Source organism: Lissotriton vulgaris, chromosome 2_1, assembly GCF_964263255.1.
Source record: "Lissotriton vulgaris chromosome 2_1, aLisVul1.2, whole genome shotgun sequence".
Taxonomy (NCBI): Eukaryota; Metazoa; Chordata; class Amphibia; order Caudata; family Salamandridae; genus Lissotriton; species Lissotriton vulgaris.
Genome location: NC_141687.1, coordinates 977,952,828 through 977,969,776, shown reverse-complemented (window position 1 = coordinate 977,969,776; position 16,949 = coordinate 977,952,828). Strand labels below are relative to the sequence as shown.

The window sequence follows — 16,949 nt, the reverse complement described above, 5'->3', positions numbered from 1 at the left end:
GAGGAGTGGCAAGCTAAGCGCTAGCTATTTATAGAGGAGAAGCCTGCTGCATGAATACTAATTGGGGATCTGTCACCGGCAACAAGAACACTGCAAAGACATCAGTGGAGGAGAGATCAGTCAAAGCGGAGGGCTGCAGGGAGGGCAGCCACACCACAGGCTTGTGTAGCTCAAGTGTGCGATAAGAGTGGGAGCCTTTAAATGCATGGGTAACACACACCAAGGAACTTCCAACATTAGATCAAGGGGTTCAGTTGAACAGTAGCTTGAGGATGAGCCTCAGCCTGGATCAGCACTGTTGCTGTGTTGTTCTTTGAGATAGCCTAATTTAAGGTAGGGAAGATGTGTGGTTCTCTGCAAATAATTGGATGGATTCTGTTTCTTTGGAGGGTTGTGTAGCTTGACTCAGGCAAGATAATCATTGGCTTCTCATAGAAGCAAGGGGTTGTCTTTACGAGGGCTCACACTGGATGGAGTCTGAATGAGCCATAGATTCTTCAAAAGGAGGAGGCTTGGGCGATTCCTCTTGAATGTCTTGGCATGGCTGGTTGCTTGAATTGCAGTTGACTGCAGTACCATTTCTATTACTCACAATGTTTGAAGTCTTTCTCAGTAGCAGGCTGTCTGAGATGAAGTGTTATGGCAATTCATGTGAAAGGGTTTTCTTTTGTTGTCTTGGCCTGCTTTTCAGCCTAACACAGGGAGGTGAGCAGTGATACGTTTTCTGGATTTGACACTATCAGGAGTATTGTTTTGAGTGATAGAATATGTCTCCGATATACCATTAATCAGACAGGATGCAGGAAACGTAGGTATGTAAGAGATTACCACATCCTCTCTCACCACCCGTAAAATAGTGTCCGTACATCTTCCAGATTGTGATTGGCTTAGGCATGTTTTATTATGTGCCCCCTCATTTCTAGCAGGCTGCATTAGCCACCGCTGGGAGCCTGGCCACTTTTCTTAAGTGCTCAGCAAAAAAAGCAATTCTTCATAGCCATTATCAACATACATCTTGTTATTCAGCTCACCATTTCTGGTGGCATCAATATATCACATGATCAGACTATCTATAGGCTGGAGGTAGGTACACTTATTATTATTTTTAACGTTAATTATATTTACATATTTTTAAATTGTAATGCTTTAATGTATGTTCACCTATACAGCACCCAGATGTCTTTAGTATGGTATGCTAATTAAAACAATGGGGAGTGATTACAATGTTGAACTATTTACTGAATAGATTTTACCCTTATGTTAAAGGAAGAGGCACTTACCTCCATTGTGGCTCAAGCTGGTCCGCAAGGGGGGACCCATTTCTAGATTGCCATATACCAGCCTATTGTTCCCCCTTCGGGAAGTAAAGATGCACGGGACATTAGTGACTCTAATGAGTGGTGAGCGTCTTTGGGATCCAGAGTTGATTTCAGAGGATCTGCTGAAAAATGAGGAATAACAAATACTGCACCTGATTCTCCAGGCGATTCATCATTGTTCCCCCAGAGTTTAAACCAGACCTTTCAGTTTCTGAAAGTCATCGAAAAGTCTGGGTGAAGCGTATTAGAGCGGCAGTGTTCCTGCAGATCTCATTATTCCCATGGGACCTAAAGCAACAAGTAACTAGTAACTCTCATTGTCCACCTTATCATAATCACTGGGTCGCTCAGAATAAGGATCTTGGTAGGAATAGGGGTTTAAACCAATACATTATGAAGACTTTAATTCTTGGTATCTACAGTAGTCTAACTGTAGGCAAATCTCATATTTGTAAGTCTCAGTTAAATGTCTGAAATGAAATTGGATGAGAGCTTCAATTTTGTCAAGCAAAAGGTTCCTCCCTCTGAGGCATATCAGGTGGAATATTCAATGTCAGCAAACATGGGTGTGATGGAGAAAGGTGAGATGTGAACTATGATACTAGGATATTGCCACCTGAGAGATCGAATGATTCAAAGGCAGTCTAGTATATCTGAACATCGGACAGCCCGCAGAAGAGTCACATTATTTGGAAAACGGCATCAGTCTCACTGACCTTTAAGAGGCATGGTCTATCCCAAAAATACCAGAGTTCCCTATAGACCACTTTAATCATGTTGTTTGCTGTAGTTTGGGAGACGAATAGTTGGTCAATGCATCTTGGAGGGGTGGTCTTGACCACAGAACCCATCCTTAGAGTGGTTGTGCTATCTAAAATATTTGACTTTCAGTTTGCCTGTCACCGCATACCTTTCTGGTTTGTTATCAAACTGGAATGAATGACGTTTTTTTGGAAAAAATGTGGTGTAGCCGTAAGTCATGTAGCACACATTGCCACTACAAATTTATAGAATGCCTCCATTGACATATTTCTGTCACATGTGCTGTACATTGTTTCTCTTCCTGTGGGTCATGCTTACTAACAATTAGCTGGAAGGGTGGGTTCATGGGCAAAAACTTGTAACAGGAGCTTTTCCTTCTGTGTACTGGATTTTAAATCTCAATACTCAGGCCATTGTAAAAAAAGCAAATGACAGTGTCCTATAGTTTGAGAAAAGAACAATGACTTACCCAATGGCACAGCCAGCATCAGCTTCTACTGTCCAGATACAGTTGAGGTTATGGTCGTATGGAGCTGGATACCCTGGAGACAGAATCCTTCCTGATAATTCACCCCGTATAGTGCCACCACACTCCGCTGAAAGAACGGTAAACATTTAGGGAGCAGGAATATATGTCATCTGTGGCACAATATTAGAATACACAGTTTTGACACAAAAATGTGTACACTATATGTCTTGACATGTCAACACACCAAGGATGTGATACATTCACACATTACTCCTTTGAACATTCATCTGTCATTCAATTGTCCATCTTTTGTTCACCAGTCCACTCACACAACTTCATCCATCAATCCTTCAGATAAGTCAATTTTATTACAAAACCGAACACCCGTATTATGTATTATATCTTTTAATGCCACTCCTGCAGCACTTCAAAGAAACAATCACATCATAAATCATAGAATTATAAACACATTGTTATATGAATCTCTATAGAAACTTCAACCTTGGCTTCCCCTTTTTAATTTCTGGGCTTACAGTTAATTACTACTTTCATTCATATGCTTGTTTATTGGTTTTTTAATATGTGGGTGGTTGCTTCTAATTTTTGGAAAAGTTTTGGTAATGGATAGGCTTCATCTTCGGCTTTTTAGGCAGACTAATTTATTTGAGAGGATGTCTGCCTTTTTAAAACCCTGATAATGTCAGAAATTTGTTTTTCTGTTGGTCCCTTACTTGTATCCGAGTGTGCGCTCGAGGGTGGTCTGGTGGGCTAGTTTTAGTTGTTTTCTGGCGTGTTCAGAATTCTTTATAAAAAAAGGATCTTTTAAGGATAACAGGGTCTAAAGCCTTTTGGGTATATAGTAGGGGTGGGGGATAATTTCGGTATCGCCAGCTGAGTTTTGGCCACTCCGCGTTACACTTGTAACCTGGAGTTCCGGTCAAACTCAGCCAACCACTGCAGGTCACAAGTTTTGCTTGCGATCGGCTCACCAACAGTAGGTTGGCGAAATCGTGCGAGAATTGGCGTCCCCTAGCATGATTTCTGGCACTAGGAGGGCACCTCGTGAGATTTTCTCAAGGCAACCATTCATGAACAGAAAGCTGCTGTTCGAGTAGAAAGTCTACTTAAGCACAGCAAAGAATTTGTGCACTCAGGCGTGCAGCATGGTGCTGTCTGCACTTTTAGAGGAGATGTTTTTGGAAGGGTAGGTAGGAGGAGCTGGCTACTGGCTGTGGACTTACCAGGTTCCAGATATACTATCAAACCAAAGAAACAGACAGAGGCTTCCAATGAACAAGCAGTTTCTTTCCCCAATGGGGGACAATAGGAAGGAATAGAGGTTCAAAAGAGAGAGGTGTGGTTAACAGCAGTCCTCAAAGTGAGTATGTGCACCATGATTCCTTCATTCCCCAGAAAGGTGAGGGGTTGGTTGAAGTATATTAGCAAGGAAAGGCAAAATCTCACATGTGATCAGAGGGTGTTGGAAACAGTCTATAGTTACGTTATTGAATACACAACAGGTAACCAAGAGATTTGGCATTGAGGAAGGATAACACAAAGTTGGTTGAATCAGAAGTCAGACAGTTATTGGAGAAAGGAGCTATTGTTTCAGTACAGGATGGAGTCACAGGATTTGTAGGTACCCTCTTTTTGGTGGAGAAAAAGGAAAGGGGTTGGTATCCTGTGCTAAGGTTAAAGCAATTAAACAGATTCTAAATTTACAGACATTTCAAGATGGAAGGTATCTATCGTTTGAGAGATTTTTTACCCGAGAGAGCTGACTAGTGAAGTTAAATTTACAAAATCTAGATTCATGCTTAGAAATAGCTATGGAAAAGTATGTTTTAGATTTAGAGTATTCTCTTTCAATAGTGCTGTCCAATCGTTGCCCACAGTTTGGGTCTTTATTCTCTCCTACTGGTCTAGCATTTTACAATGTGTAAGTATTTTCTGGCACCAAATTGTAGATGACAATAAACATTTAACCTCTGAAGATTAATGGAGATTTACAATGTATTACCTATCAGAGAAGTTTTTAAATTTCTCTGATAGGTAAATATACATGGAGTAGACCTGATAACCCTCAGAATCTGGTTCTATTACCTATAAAATTCCCAAATGTTTCTGTTGTGAAGACATATTAACACCAAAAAAAGATTTAGAAAACCAACTTTTTTGATAAGGGGTGAAACACACCCCCTTAGACGGGCTATATAGTGACTTACAACAACACACCACTTAGCCATAAACAAAATTATATTTAAGAATTCTAACACAACAACAATATATAGAAGGGTGTTCCACAAAGTGAGAGCAGCACAATTCTGAAAAAGGGTCAAAAGAAAAGACAAGTGTATAACATATATTAAATCAATAAGAGCCTGTGAACAGTTATATACAAAGTTTCACAAAAGGGGAAAGTTGTCAATTTCTTGTTTAGCCATGTAACAATCAATTTGCATCAAGCTCCTAACTTAATTAGTTGACGCTTTGACTTATGTATCCTTTGAAACCAGGTCTTTCTCAGGACAACAAGAAAGGGATGCACCCTCAAAAACCAGTTAATGGTGATCAGAGGTATTACTAAAGGGCCTTCTTCGTAGAAGGCATGCAGAACTGGAATCAACTGCTATCCTGAAATCTGGGCCAACAGACCTCGAAGATACACTGTGCTGAAGCTTACGATTAATGGAGCTGCAAAAATCTTTCTCTGATAAGCAGATACATTTTTATGGAACTCAAAAGAGGGCAGGTTGCACCAACGTATCTTCGACTTCCTCCGTTCCATTCCTAAGAGTAATGGGTTAGTCAACCGTTTGCCATGAGGGTCAAGATTCTTGACTAGTTCTTTACTGGTACAGCTCAACAGAAACTGAAAATCATTATCTAATGGTGCTTTTAATTTAATTTGTTCTCTGTGAAATGAGTTAGTGTTGTCAGTCCAGTTACCTTTTTGTGGACACGAGTATAGCTACAGTTCACATTGATGTACAGAGTTAATGGACAAGAATATGAGATGGGATAGTTGCATAAGGAGGGCGACTGAACTACCACATGCGATTTTATGCTATCCGTTTGTAACTCTTTTTGGAACACAATCCACATATGCAACTCCTGCGACAAAGTAAATGACATTTTACTAACTGCTACATGATGTAGTGGTGGCCATGATCTACTATCTGTAAGCAAGTAATACTTTGTGATAGTTTGAAGGTTGTGGTAGTTTGTGGAGAAAACTTGACACATGATAAGGGCATCCATGACCACAACCTGTAGGAAGAGCAGCAAGGCTCTGCGACACGGCACATTGTTCTAGTGCACTCATCTGCATGTATATTGATTTACTGCCATCATACAATATTGAAAATGACTTATCAGTGTCCAGGGAAAAATGATATGACAACTGCAACAATATATTTTTCCACTGGTGTACTAGTTATGGCTTGGTCAGCCGTGCCACCCAAGTTTACACGGCATGCAATAACAAATGTTTGCTTAAGTAAAGGCACAGTGAAAACATCAAGGAGGCAAGAGCAGCTCTTCATTCCCAGAGTCTACTTACAATGCATTGCGCCAAGTAGCAGTGTTGGGTTCACATACCTCAGTACCTTTACCCCACAATTCTCCAATGCATGCAATGATGGCCGGAGCACGCAAACTAGTCATGACATTAACACAAGAAAGATTTGCTTAATATAAATCTAAAAAATGATCTTGTATGATTGTCATAAACTCTGTCACAGAATTATGACTTAGCACTCAACAATTCGAAATTGTGGAGTACTGGTGCCATTTCCGTCTTTGCTAATATTCCACATTGTCAAACTTCTGGGGGTCCAGCTGTCCATGGCATACAGAGAAGCTGTGATTAGGTAATTCACACTGCTTTCCCAGCAACAACTTGGATTCAAACAACAATTTCAATATTTTGCCTAACTCTACATCAACTCACCAAACTGCTCAGTTAGGCAGACAAAAAGAAAGGAGACTGAAGAAAATAGCTTCAGCATTGTCACAGTAAGAAGGATTCGTGTCTTACCTACGCATACAGGGAGAGGCTGGTCCCACGCTCTGCGCTCCCCAGTTAGGCAGGTCAGGACTCTACTCCCTCGTATGGAGTAGCCTGGATCACAGCTGAAGGAGACGGAGCTGCCGGCAAAGTGCCCTTCATCCTGGACTTTGTAGCCATACTGCGGTACACCTGGGTCTTCACATTTAATCAGTTCAAAACCTAAGGAGTAACAGAGACCAAAACAGGAAATGTCTTGAAACAGCTTCAGAATTTGTTGCCACTTAACAAACACAAATAATCCAACCTCATGCGTGTGAACATTAACAATTCTACAATGTACCACTGGCCAATATCCGACTGTGGTGGGCAAAGCACTTAGCTAGAAAGATGTAGCTGCAAAATGTTCTCATGTTTTGCTTACAGAAAAACATCCTGCTAGATAGAGTGATGAGGTTTCCTCAAAAGGACTGACTGTCCCAATTCAAGTCACTCTCGGTAGCAGCATAACAAATGGGCCCCTCTCGCATTGACATATTGACAGAATTTCCCCAGGTCAGACAGTATGAGAGAGGTTAAGGTGAGAGTTTATGGCAATTCTGCAAGCTCTAAATGTGGAACTGCAACAACAGGACATCTTGCTGTGTGCAACTGGTGTCCTACTTACTCTGTCTCCCAGAAGTTCCATTACCAAGGAATAATAGCAAGAACCGTCGTTAAAATTATCGCTGTTTTAGCAGCAGAAAACTGCTGCTAAACCGTCGATAATGGGCTTGATAATATGCGTTATAGAATTCCAATAGAAGCCTAGGTTAGATGTGCAGGACATCTAACCTGGGCTTCTATTGGAATTCTATAACGCATATTAGCAAGGCCATTATCGCCGGTTTAGCGGCAGGGCGATAATTTTAACGACGGTTCTTGCTAATATGCCCCCTAGTCTTCCAGCGTCATTGATTTTCTTCCACAGCCCTTATTGCGAGTTGCACAGTACTGGCAGGGTAGAAACTCTGCACACATAATTATCTTTACCATGGGGTAAAACCCCACCAGTTATAATGAGTCACCCCCCCCAGAATGAGGAATAACAGTGAATACGTGACTATCATGTGCTTTTTCGAGGAGTTTAATGCCCACATTTACCACCAGTTGCTAAATATGTGTGGGGCTGCGGTGAAGGAAGGCAGTAAGAAATGTAGGGCAGGGAAGGGGCAGGTAGGAAAACTGTTTGGGTTGAGTGGAGGACGAAGATTGACTACAGTTACAATCAAATTGCATGAATTACACTGGCTAAAATAACTTTCAGGCAAAAGTAGGTCCACTATTCCTGCAGGTAAGAGAACTGAGTGGGGGAACATGTGACCCCTCTGGTGACGTGATATGCCACCTGGGGATACCCTCCGCCTGACTCTTAATCAGGACTTAAGTACCTCATTATCAATACCTATCCCAATAACATTATCAGTGAATGATTAATGAACAAAGGCACAGCTTCAGAGGGGAGAGGTGTATGGAGAGGAATACCGCCTCAATAATTTTTAGAGTTGGACAAGATGACTGCCCTTGCCCTGGTCGAGGTCAAGTCCTTTCCTCAACCATCATAGTTGTAAGCTTTGTCAGTATTTGCCCAACTACCAGTATTAGACTGGAGCCAGGGCCCAGGACTGTTAGCCACCAGTCGACTTTGGTTTCAAAATAAGCGTATGCTGGCCTGACCCTTGCAGTGGCTGGATGACCGCCTTGTGACCCGATGCGCACGTGTGACCATCGGGGTAGAAGCAGCATGGATCCTGTGCTGCAGCTATTCAAGAAGTCGAGTCTCACTTCAGACTCACTATGCAAGCAATAGTTTTCTAGCACCTTTGCCTATAAGATCAAGTCAGACTTGTTGTAGCAGCCCTTGATGCAGCAGTTCCATTTAGAAATATAAATATGTGTTTTACTGGTGCTGCTCATCACGACTCGAATGGTCACTGCATTAACTGCATTCATGATTATGTGTGTAACATCTGGGGGCAGCTTTGAAACATCATGAAATTGCTTGGAATGTTACTGTGGTTGCTTCCTGTGCATGGAACATGCGAGGCAGATTGAATCCTTATAGGTTTTCAATCGATTGGTTCAGTTAGTTATTCACAAACCCCAAAAGTCTTTTTGGTGATATATGAATGGTTTTTACTAGTTTATAAACATATATTACACATAGGCATGTTTCAATTAGGGCCATTACATCAGGTTATTTTCCTGGCTTGCCTCTGCCATTTCCATGGGGTCCCTCCTGAATTCTTTCCATCCTGTCCACACAAGGAGAAGGTGAGTTGGATCTTGTTGCTATGGAGTTAGGGACAAGCTTCGCCCTTTGTTAACTGATCTTTGCATATAGGTTCGAGTAGCAGGGTGTGTGTTGGTGTTCCGGTTCGCATCTGACATCCTGTTGAAGAGGGTGTTGAAGGTGCATTTCTCCCACCCTGCACTGAGTTGGATCCCAGCAGGCAGATTTACAAGCCCCTTGTGTCACTCTTGCACTGCTGTTGCGTCACTTTTTGTGACGCAGCAGCTGCGTAAAAATGCGGCCCATTTACTACGTGACGTATCTAGGGAGATGCGTCACACTGTAAAGCCCTGCATCACATTATACCTGCGTCAGGTATAATGTATGGAGGGTGGGAAACCCCATGCAAAAAAGCCTCGCAGAAGTGACATAGTGAAATATACATGATTTCTCGGCCCCATTTCTAGGACGCCACTGCGTCAAAACCTTACGCCTGCTCCAAGCAGCACAATGAGGATAGGCCTCATCATGCATTGCTGGAGTTGTGTCGTGCTTGCAACACTACTCCAGCAATTCATGACTTGTGCGCAAGCAGATGCATCAGAATTTCAGACGTATCTGTCAATCCTTGCGCCATGGTGCGCCGTATTGAATATACGGCGCATCCATGGTGGCGCAAGGGTTTCTCGGGGTGGCGCAGGGAAAGTGACGCATCTCTAGAGATGCATCACTTTCTTGTAAATCTGCCCCCAGGTCTTTAGCTCTGACCTCTGCTTCCACTTGGCCCATCCTCTTCATCTATCCTCATCTATATTAGGGCCCTTATGTGTTGAACATGAAGTCATGAGGTTTCCCTAGAATTCTTGGCTTGAACTCAGGGTATCACATAATCTACCTTCAAGTCATGCTCTTATCATTACCAAATCAAAGCTTTCAGTCAATGTAGAAATTGGAAAAATGAGCTCCCGAAACCCTCAAATCGGGGGAGGGAAGGGTGGTGAAAGAAAGAGGAGGAGGTATTATGTAGTGGCATTTGTAAAGAGCAGAATCAATGACAGTCTTTCTGTGGCAAATACATTCAGCCCTTAAATAAATTGAGAAGGAAAATATGATAAAACTGTTTTGCCTTACTTAAGTTGTTATAAACGCCATTTTAAGACAGCTTACTGCTGAAACTAATGTGTGCCCAGCAAGTATCAGATTATATTACAGGTTAGATAGCTCGGATGTTAATGCAAACAATGGAGAGATCTGCATGTTAGCCATGGCCCCAGTTGGGAATCTCAAAATATCTTTGAAGATTAAGTGTCTTCTGTAGAGCATTATGTGCAACTTCAGATGTACACAAGGTATGATAGCGTAGTGGGTTAATGTGGTTTTTGCTAGAGCACCGCAAGAAGTTTTGCAGTCTCTGCCAACAGCCGCATATAACCATAAAGGTAACTAAATGTTTCGTATTTCTATGGTTGGTAGTGTGTTTTCTTGGGTGGTATTCACATTGGGAATCATCTATTACAATGCAGGCATTACAATGGAGTACCTTTACAACGGAGTCAGTACCATGACTGCAATGTTACCACAAGTTCCATCCCAACTCATGTCATTACAACCAATTGCCTTAGGAAATGCTGTATCGGACTTGTGTTGGATTTTAAATCCAACACCTTCCCTACTGATACACTGACTGTTCCAAACTATTCCAAAGTCTAGCACTTCCCTAAAGCAAGTCGTCGTAATGACTTGCGTTGTAATGGAACTTGTGGTAACAACACAGTTGTGGTATTAACACAGTTGTTAAGCCGCGTGTGGTTTTGGCCTGCGTGGTAACAGATGCTAGTCACTAACATTTAATATTAAGTGCCATAATACAGTCTATTTGGACAGTAACACCATGGTGCTGCCAGTTGAACACATACTGCAGACACATTCAGTGATCTGTAGGTCGAAATTTTGAGCAAACTGTGAGATGAAGCTGGTGTTACTATTAGGACATAAAAAAGGATGAGTGACACCTCTTATTCACAACACTTGTAAATGCAACAAGTGAGCTTTATATAAAAATAACCTTTAAAATCTGATTGCCTTCTGGTAATGTATGTCTTGACCCAGCTTGTCTTAGTTCCCTATTTGCTGCTCAAAATGGAGGAGATGTGAGGCTCCAGGTGTGCTCTCACTCTGATCTCTTACACCCGTGGCCTGCCCAGTAATACATGAGAGAAAGAGGTTATGTTTTTCTATAATATTGGCGTTTTGCTACCGCTCCATGCTTGGGAGGGAAACAATGGCTCCATCCACCCATTCAAGCTACTCCTCTACACAACACATGGGTACCGCTGCATGTGTCCTTGTGTCGGTACTCCCTGCTGGGATATAGATGGGAGGATGTGTTGGAGCTGGGCTGGATCCAGCATAGGAATAGCTGCTTGAGATATAATCACAGCCACTTGCAGGGCTGCTAACAGAACAGTGTTTCTCACCAACTATGTCACTCTAAACAGAAAACAGCCATATGCATATGAGCCTTGATCCCACTCCAACTGGAACAGTCCAGCCAGAACTGCTATGCCTGGTCCCCTTCAGACAGCAAAAATAATAGACTGGAACTCAGGCCAAATGATTGTCTGTGGCTGAGATTTATTTAAAAAAATGCTTCCATTACCTTGTCCTTTCTTGCAGTAGAGGCCCTCAGTGTGATGGGTATGTCTAGCTGTGGGCCCCGTGCCTCTGGGCTAAAGGTATACCTGAAAGACGAGGCCAAAATAGGCTGGAACCTGTCAGCGGTTACGCATGTTTCTATTAGGAGATGGTCCTTGTCTGGCAGTTCGGCTAGACTGCTACTTGAGCAGGATCAGGACTGATGTACATGTCACGGGTCTCTGCTTAGAGTGATGTAGTGGGAGAAGGACTAAGGGCTAAAATGTGCCCATAACAAATCCTAGTGGCTTGGATTAATTGGGATATTCCTTCTATCAGTTTGTTGACAGCAGCAACAGTGATAAGTCTGGTACCCACTCTTTTCCAGCAGAGGTTCCTGTTGTATGCCCGCTTCTGTCCTCATGAATTAGGAATGCTACGATGCTTGTTGGTAAATCTTAGGCTAACACCCCCATTAACAAGATTGACTAAGATACACCCCTGCTAATTAAAGACATGCAATGTATGAAATTTTATTTGATTGAACAGACTTTAGTCAAATAAAGGAACCCACCATAGAAGACTCTCGGAGTGGCCAATGTGTCTGACAGTAAATGGAAAATAGATACTTTACTGCCCGTTGGACTACTATGACTCACCACTATTACCTGAATTATAATTTAGAGTCACTGCATGATGACCCTTTGAACTAGTATCATTGAAGGGGAAGCCTGCACTGCATTCGGGACATATGGCTCTGAGATTTACAAAATGCTTTTGTAGACTTGGCACACAATGGAGAACTTTGGGGCATATTACCAACAACTAGCGATATTTATTGCTAAATGGGCTTAGCGAGTTTTTTTTTTTCGCCAAGCATCGCCGGATATCATCGCAGAGATAACGTGCTATTAGCATCGTTTATCTCTAAAGCGATAAAATATCCGGCGAAAGCGGCGAAATGAGTGAATATCGCTGGGAATACAGCGATATTCACGCATTAACGCCAATAGGGTCTTAGCCATAATATCCACCACCCATTGGATATAATGGCTAAGAACTGGTCTGAGCAGGCGTTAGTTTTTGGAGATATTCGCGCTTAGCGCGAATATTTCCATCGCTACGCCTGCGTTGATAATAGGCGATAGCGATGTTAGCGACTGTTTTTAGTCGCTAACAGGTTGGGTACGCCCACTTTGCATGTTATTAGCGATAAATATCGCTGACATGCAAAGCGGACCCCAAACCGCTGGCTATCTCCTATAATCTGTCTCTAACTGCTGTTAGCGACAGCTTGCTAATAGGGCAATAGAATTATTGCCGCTTAGCGGCCGTAAAGCGGCGATAATCTCTTATCACCCTCCTTGATAATATGCCCCCTAGTCCTTAAGGAAATTGTGATCGTTTAAATACAACCACAAAATTTGGATTATGCACCAATTAGCACGGTTAGCATTATAACAACTTCTCCAGTCAGTGTCTGCTGAGTGTGATGAGCATTTAGGGACCCCCACTAAATAAATCCCGATATATCTCACTGTTGCCAAAACCGATAAGACTGGAGAGCCGGAGCGAAGTCATTCACATGTGACTAGCTACATCTTAGGCCTAGAGGCCTTTCAAAGGCCTCTGCCTGTTTGGAAATCACAGGATTCCCCAAGTGACCAGATTCCTCTGCCAACATGTAAACGAAAATAGAAATTTGGCGCACTACAAAACAGACAAGTTACTACGTAGGGTTTAATATTTGGGAGATAGAAGGATAGTGTCACACAGAAAGGGCTCCAAAGTCCTCTGGGTTTTAGAACACATCAGAGATATAATTCAAATATATGGTGTTGTTGGACCCAGCACCTTTTGGCATCCGACCTCCTGTTTGGACCTTATTTTGCTGGCATAGGACTTTAAGCGCTTTGGCACTGCTATTTAGTGCCAACGCAGTGTGCTTCTCACATGCATACTGGTGACTGATGTAAACATGATTGGCTGATTTGAGTTAGCAATAACTCCCTTGTCCAGTGGTAAGACATATATCTAGGGCATGTAACTGAAATGCTCCTCTGTGGGTCTGCAGCACTGGTTGTGCCACCCACGGAGGTATCTCTTCAAAAATGTCACAGGTTTGTCATGGCGAGGCCTGTCTGTGCAGGTTACTGTTACTCGGCGTGGCATTTAAAAAGCGAATTGCCAAGATTTTGCACACCTCTTGCTACATCTGAGTACTCCCTGTGGGCAGGTTGCAATGTAGGGAAGAGGTAGGGCATGTGCATGTGTGCTCTACATGCCACAGTAGTGAATAACACTAGATGGTGTGTTCTGTACTGTATGGCCTGATTCTCGCATTGATTAAGATAAGGGACCAGTGGAAAGGCTATTGAGCACATTTCCTACGTGCAGAGGATTAGCAGTATAGTGTTTGATATTAAAGAGTTAGTAATGGCACATCCTCTTTGGTCATGTGACTGGATACAACATTACTAATGTGGAAATGCCACTTTGGGAAAGCGGGTATTTCCGTGCTTGTGGCTGTGTGTGCCTGTCAGCCTGTCCCCAATCTACATCTGGGTGCTGGGGGGACTGGTACATCTGTGCATTCCTGACTAAAGGCCATAAACTAGAGCTCAAGGGAAACTGCAGACCTCTGACTCTGATGGGTGTTCCTGGCATGAATACAAGGGGGTGGATTCAAGGGGCAGGGTCTTAGCCCCACTAAAGATATTGATCTAGCTGCCCTGGGTGGGATGGCAGACAGGACAACATTTAGAGAGGGGCTGTGGATTTCAAAGGTGGCCTTTTGTACTGATCTCATCTTCAAAGGCCATTGTGGGTATAACTACTGGGGCTCTGCCCTTATGTGTTAGAGACACTTTTGGGACTAATGCTGGTTGACACTGGGATATCGACAAGGGGACCCATTTGGGCAGGAGCGACTGCAACTGGATTATCCAGAGACTTGTTGTGGCCTGGGGCTTGTCTTGCTCTAGGAAGGGGACTATCACTTGCTAGATTTTGACTGGAAGTTGCTGGCCTGCGGCCTATTGTATTGGCCTGGTTCCCAAAGGACTCTCAAAAGGCCAGGTGGCTGGCCTCCTGTCCACAAGGTTCCCAGGGACAGAAAGGGTTTCTCCATTTCCACAAGATCTTAAGGACCGAGAAGGGTGCGCGAAAACAGATGGAAGTGATCGTTGGTTGGGACAAGGACTGTCCTGACGTATGCCGCAATCACACTGTGCAAAGAAGTGTGCTCGTAAAGATCAGCAAACCACTGGGGGTGCCAGAATGTGAGGAGTTTAAGGAGCACTGGGGAAGTTTGCAGAGTCCGAGTGACCTTTTTTTGTAACTGGTAACCTGTGCTAGCTTGCATTCCGTTGCTTGTGGTATCTAAGGGTTGTTGGGGGGAAGTGTGCTCAGTTCGAGGTATCCAAGCTGGAAGTCTAGACTATCTCTGACCTCCAAATCGGGAGGATGACAGTGCCTGGTATTGCGTACTCTGTCCAATAACTCCGGCTCCCTCTCCTCCTGGGTTTATGTTGCTTACTTTGTCCATGTGTAAAGAGTCGATAATGGGCAGTGATTGGCTGCTGGCTGTCTGCCTCTGTTAGAAGACTAGAATTTGACTATTGGGTGGAGACTGCACTCATTTCATGGACAGGCCTTGACTTGTGCTCATTAGTGCAGCCTTGACTTTGTCTCCTGGATGATAATTGGACAGCGCACATGATGACATTTGAAGGTATAGCTGTGGATGGAGGTAGTGCATCAGAGCACGTATGTAGCTAGACTTACTTGTATACTGCAGCTCAAATCCTTTGCTTGTGTTCTCAGTGTTTGTGATAAATTCCAGCCATATAGTGCTAGACGTGCTGTTTAGCGTCATCCCCAGCATGTCTGTATGGCTGAAGGTCCCCAAGAGCCGAGCTGAGTTATTTCTCCCATCATAGACCTAAAGACACAAAAAGTACACTGGTCAGAAGCAAGTAGTGTCTTCAAAGTAACCCGGTGTAATGTAAACATATTGTAATTACATTCAACACACCACCAGATTCTATCACCAAAGTTTCCTATCTCTCTCCTCTCTATCTCTCTCTCACACACACACACAAACACACACACACACAGGCAAAAAATAGCTTTGGTCAGAGACCAGAATCCTATAATGGATATTTTTCAGACACCTGCCTTTTTGTAATGATGTTTTTCACTTTTAATGCAACAGCACTGACTCCACAGTGACTATCTTGTATGTCTCCGAGGGCCATTTGTGTGACTTCTACACGGCAACGTAGAGATGAATAGAAGTCGTCTTCATCTCTGGTGGCTTCCACAAGTACCAGATCCATTATTTGGCTGAAGTAAATCTGTTTTTTTCTTCCAGATGGGGTAAATTGAACCTTTACTTCTTACACTCTAGGTACTTTTTGAGTGATGTCGTCTCACAAGCAAGCAAAACAATGCTGGACACAGACACTGTCTCCCATAGAAGTGGTAAAGCCAAACACTGGTGTGATACAATATCTATTTTAGCATTCTGGGGAATTATTGAAGAAGAATATAACGTTCCAGTCACAAAACCATTTATTAGTAAAGTCCACGTAAGGAGGGAATTTTACTGGTCTGATAAACATTACACACACATGTCTTCTGAATGGCTGTTCAATAGTAAATGTACCCAGAGAAGGATCAGAGGGGTATTAGGGCAACATGCTATGCAATGCTGGTACACAAACACAGTGTACTTACTTGGTGGGTAGGCACCTGAGAAATGTCATTTGCTCGATTATCTTACAGCGAAATTAATAATAATAATAATAATAATACAAATAGAATTAACCTGATGCAAGCTATGCAGATATCACAGTGAGGTATACCAAGCAACTAGGTTTCTTTCAAGATGTCTGTTGGTGTCTTTGTTTTTGAGAAGTTAAATTAATCTTGCATATGGAAATTCGAGTTGAAATTATTTTGTAAATTATTATACTACCTTTGCGTAATGTTCATATTTCAAACCATATGCAGTTATAGGGTTAACAAAATACATATGTACTGGAAGCAGGGATGCAGGCGTGCTGTAGCACCTCCAAAATAAACATGTTATATTTCAGAAGGTGAATGAGGATAAGATGCATGTAAATTTCGTTTTATTTGTCAATTGTCAGGCAATGTCTTCTGACAAATTTCTGCATACTATTTTATCATGTACATTGGTGTTTACTTTTCTTTCTTTGATAGAAAAGTTAGACAATTTTGAGTGGACTACCTGACAATCTTGCTGGGATACATGAAGTGTGAAAAGAAAGGCAGTGTGATGTCCGTGTTTTTTAAACAAACAACAGCATATCAATACCTGTAAATGAACTGCACAAATATTTCAAAACAGCAACTAGGAAAGCACAAATGAAGTATATTTAATTTGCAATTCTGAAGTGTGATGAAAACAGAGATTTCACTAACATCAAAACAAATCAAGACACTTTACTTGGTAGC

At 42.5% G+C, this 16,949-nt stretch overlaps 1 protein-coding gene across 1 annotated transcript in view; it reads right to left on the bottom strand.

Annotated features, from left to right (window-relative positions):
* CSMD2 (CUB and Sushi multiple domains 2) overlaps positions 1-16,949 on the bottom strand; it is a 1,651,801-nt gene that overhangs the window by 306,793 nt on the left and 1,328,059 nt on the right. The window contains exons 23-25 of the mRNA XM_086956548.1: positions 15,252-15,408; positions 6,590-6,781; positions 2,551-2,677 (exon numbers count right to left, since the gene is read on the bottom strand). Coding sequence (XP_086812674.1) covers positions 2,551-2,677; positions 6,590-6,781; positions 15,252-15,408 — 476 coding nt within the window. The remainder of the gene's footprint in view (positions 1-2,550; positions 2,678-6,589; positions 6,782-15,251; positions 15,409-16,949) is intronic.